The 3,694-nt window shown below is 45.1% G+C and overlaps 1 protein-coding gene across 1 annotated transcript in view; it reads right to left on the bottom strand.

Moving 5' to 3' along the window:
- DNM1 (dynamin 1) overlaps positions 1 to 3,483 on the bottom strand; it is a 43,877-nt gene extending 40,394 nt beyond the window's left edge. The window contains 3 exon segments of the mRNA XM_009575541.1: positions 321 to 524; positions 1,661 to 1,810; positions 3,327 to 3,483. Of these exon segments, the coding sequence (XP_009573836.1) occupies positions 321 to 524; positions 1,661 to 1,810; positions 3,327 to 3,483 (511 nt within the window).
- Between the last annotated feature and the right edge of the window lie 211 nt (positions 3,484 to 3,694).

The following is a 3,694-nucleotide window of genomic DNA, read 5'->3' as shown; positions in this document are numbered from 1 at the left end:
CCTGCTGAAACATGCACAAGCTATGCCACAGCAGAGAGGGATTTTAGTGCAGATTTTCCTACTTTTCTCCAGGCAGATGAAGGGAAAGGAAATCCTACGCCTCTTCAGAAATGGGCTCAAAGGAAGAAAAGGTGAATAATAAAAATTCTATTCAGTAGCTGTTAACTCAAACAACTCTCAGAAGAATGCGTGTTAGTGAAGATACAACCCAAGACAACAGACAGGAGCCCAGATTAGCTACTGGGCTAATCACAACCAAAAGGTAAAAGGAAAATCAGGCCAATGTCTAATAAAGTCATGCTAAATTAAGAGATATTTACCTTGAGGATCCACCTCCTTCGCAATCTTCAGGGCATCAGAATTGGCCAAATCGGAGTTGGCTGGGGATACTGCCAGGATGAGGCAATTCTCTTTGGTGACAAACTGCATGAGCATATCTCGGATCTGAAACTCGATGTCAGGGGGCTGGTCCCCTACGGGAACTTTTGTCATACCCGGTAGATCCACCAAGGTCAGGTTCAGGACTAGACATAGGAAACAGGAGATGGCTCAAGGGAGTGCTGAGGTAGAAGTGTTCTGTTCACTAAGAAGTACCTGTAGCTTTATTGCCTCCGATATATAACCAGCATTACAGATGCATACACACAAGCACACAGAGCTTTCTAGTTCCTTTTTGTTACTCATTAATAACAACTAGCAACTAGTTCTTACTAGTCATGATTGTCAGTTATCTCATTACTCTTCCCTCTACAATCACTTGTTTTCACACTGATCAGGAAAACTGTGCCCTCAAAGTTCTTCCACATATGCTACACTGAAGGGGAAGGGATGACGGTATATTTTTTCACTTCATAACAAAAACTGGAGAGTCAGAAGAGTTGGTTCTACTCATTAAGAGTTGTCCCTGGTATTGAAGGGCTCAGTCCTGCCACCCTTTTTCAAGGGAGGTGCCTGTCAAAGTCAGCTGGCCCTTCTCCTGAAGGACTACAACGTGCAGCCCTATAACTGTTCAATTGTATTGCTAAGAGAAAAATAAAACTAAAAATCAAGCACAAGTTCTACCCAGCCAAATGCTATGTAGCACTGAGCTGCTGCTTTCCAAAAAATGCCCACACAGCTGTTCACATTCAAAGAGCTGGCAAATTTGAGACCATATCACTCCCTTGCTTAAGCAGAATTCCTCCACTAACATCAGCGGCCTATGACATGGGCACTATCCGGAGAGAACTATACAAAGTACGTATTTACATGCAAACAGAAGGCAAGCGCTCTTCAAGAAAGCTATTCTCCCCATCAATTTTTTTTTTTGTTTCCATTTATTTGCCCAGTAAAGCAGTATCAGAATGAAGGGAGAGACAGCAGCTCTTCACTGTAAGGCCCATACTGATGGAAAGGAGCAGCCTCAGGAACAAGTTTCTGCACAGACTTCAGTTGTTTCAAGGAGAAGTTCTGCTAGCAGATACTTCAGCTGGCAGACAAACCCATTTTAGCAGTATGGCAAAGGCTGGCAGTTTGATACAGTACAACCCAGGCACATGGAGAATAAAGTCAAAACCAAGCACACTCCCCATTTCATCTCTGTTCTTTCTGTCTTTACTTCATGACACAGCAACAACCCGCCTCACCTATCTCCTGACTCAGACACTGCATTAGGACTCACCATGGGGAGAGTAGACTCGAAGATTGATGGGCACTGGGGAAATCCCTTTGTTGGAGCCAGTAACACGATCCGTTTCAGCCTCAATCTCCAAACGGACCTCCTCAAAATCAGTGAATTTCTTTCCTTTGCAGTGTAAGAATTCACCATATTCTATTTAAACAGAAGCAGAGAGTCAGAAACAGTCACTGTAGTCAGAGAAACACTCAAAGTGTAATGAAAACATCAAGTCACGAAGCAAACAAAAAACAATTGAAGGGATCAAGTCTGGCAAGGGCCTTTCCGACTAGGACCTGGCAGGTTGGCACAGAAATTACTGCAGTCACACTATCTGATCAACATCTGAGAGAATTCAGTTGAGCCCAACATCTTCACAATCCAGCTTTTATCTCAGCAGAGGTGGCATACTCACTTGTCTTCATTCAAGTAATAATCCAGGACTTTCTCTGTTGATACTAAGCAACAAACTTAGCATGCATCTGCCTGCAGCAGAGGTGACTTCCACAGCTACACTGGGAGATGCCTTGGTACTCAGGAGAACTTGGACTAGGTCTGTATTAAAGTGCTGGGGATAAATAATAGTCCCATTATGTAATGAGAACTGACTCAAGAAAGCACAAAAAGCTGCCCAGAGGAAAAGGACCTGGGGGTGCTGGTTGACAGCTGGCTGAACATGAGCTGGCTGTGTGCCCAGGTGGCCAAGAAGGCCAACGGCATCCTGGCCTGTATCAGAAATGGTGTGGCCAGCAGGAGTAGGGAGGTGATCGTGCCCCTGTACTCGGCACTGGTGAGGCCGCACCTCGAATCCTGTGTTCAGTTTTGGGCCCCTCACTACAAGAAGGACACTGAGGTGCTGGAGCGTGTCCAGAGAAGGGCAACGAAGCTGGTGAAGGGCCTGGAGAACAAGTCTGATGAGGAGCGGCTGAGGGAACTGGGGCTGTTTAGCCTGGAGAAGAGGCGGCTGAGGGGAGACCTCATCACGCTCTACAACTACCTGAAAGGAGGTTGTAGCGAGGTGGGAGTTGGTCTTGTCTCCCAAGTAACCAGTGATAGGACAAGAGGAAATGGCCTCAAGTTGCACCAAGGGAGGTTTAGACTGGACATTAGGAAAAACCTCTTTACTGAAAGAGAGGGTCAGGCCTTGGAACAGGCTGCCCAGGGAAGTGGTGGAGTCACCATCCCTGGAGGTATTTAAAAGACGTGTAGATGAGGCGCTTAGGGACATGGTTTAGTGGGCATGGTGGTGTTGGGTTGACAGTTGGACTCTATGCTCTTAGAGGTCTTTTCCAACCTTAATGATTCTATGATTCTCTTGACATATTCTCTTGGCTGGTGGTTGGGTTTTTTTGTGTCAGGCCTTGAATAGGCTAACCAACCCAAGAACCCTCTGTGTCAATTTTAAAAGCCTCTTAAAAATCAAATTGTCTCCTTACTGTAGGCAAGAGGACTGTCAGTAAATTAAAACAAAATAACTAAGAAGCATTTTGCTTCTGAACACTTAATACATCAGATGTTAAAGAGGTAGAGCTGAAAACCAGCTGCAGGTCATTTTTACTGGGGAAAATTCTTACTTATTTTTTCCACGCTGAGCGGTGCCACTGATCAAATAAGACCTTTCTTAACTAAGAAAGCAATCCAGCTGGACACACAGGGAAGGTAGCTCACATACCTGTGCTGGAGTTTACCAGCTGCAGGACCAGTGGGCGTCTGGTAACAATGCCAGATCCACGTGGCAGAAAGTCCCTGAAACGAAACAGGAAGTTTCAGATGAGTGAATGATTGTTTCCTTCCCTTTTCACAGCTTTTCTGCTTCTATAAGCATTCATGAATTCTAACAGGGAGTCTCAGCCATGGGCACAAAAAAGTTTAAGGCACTAAAAACCAAGTGCTCCTCCTCAAGGAGGATAAGAGCTTCTTGTTCTGAAGAAGCCTACACTCACAGCACATCCCCTCTAATCCTGTCTGTAACAGCTATAGCTCTGTCAGCTGAAGTTCCAAGCTAACTAACAAGCCTATTTAATACAGCTGTCTGTACTT

Source organism: Fulmarus glacialis, unplaced genomic scaffold (assembly GCF_000690835.1).
Source record: "Fulmarus glacialis isolate BGI_N327 unplaced genomic scaffold, ASM69083v1 scaffold2224, whole genome shotgun sequence".
Taxonomy (NCBI): Eukaryota; Metazoa; Chordata; class Aves; order Procellariiformes; family Procellariidae; genus Fulmarus; species Fulmarus glacialis.
The sequence above is the reverse complement of the archived record's forward strand: the minus strand, read 5'-3'. Positions and strand labels throughout refer to the sequence as shown.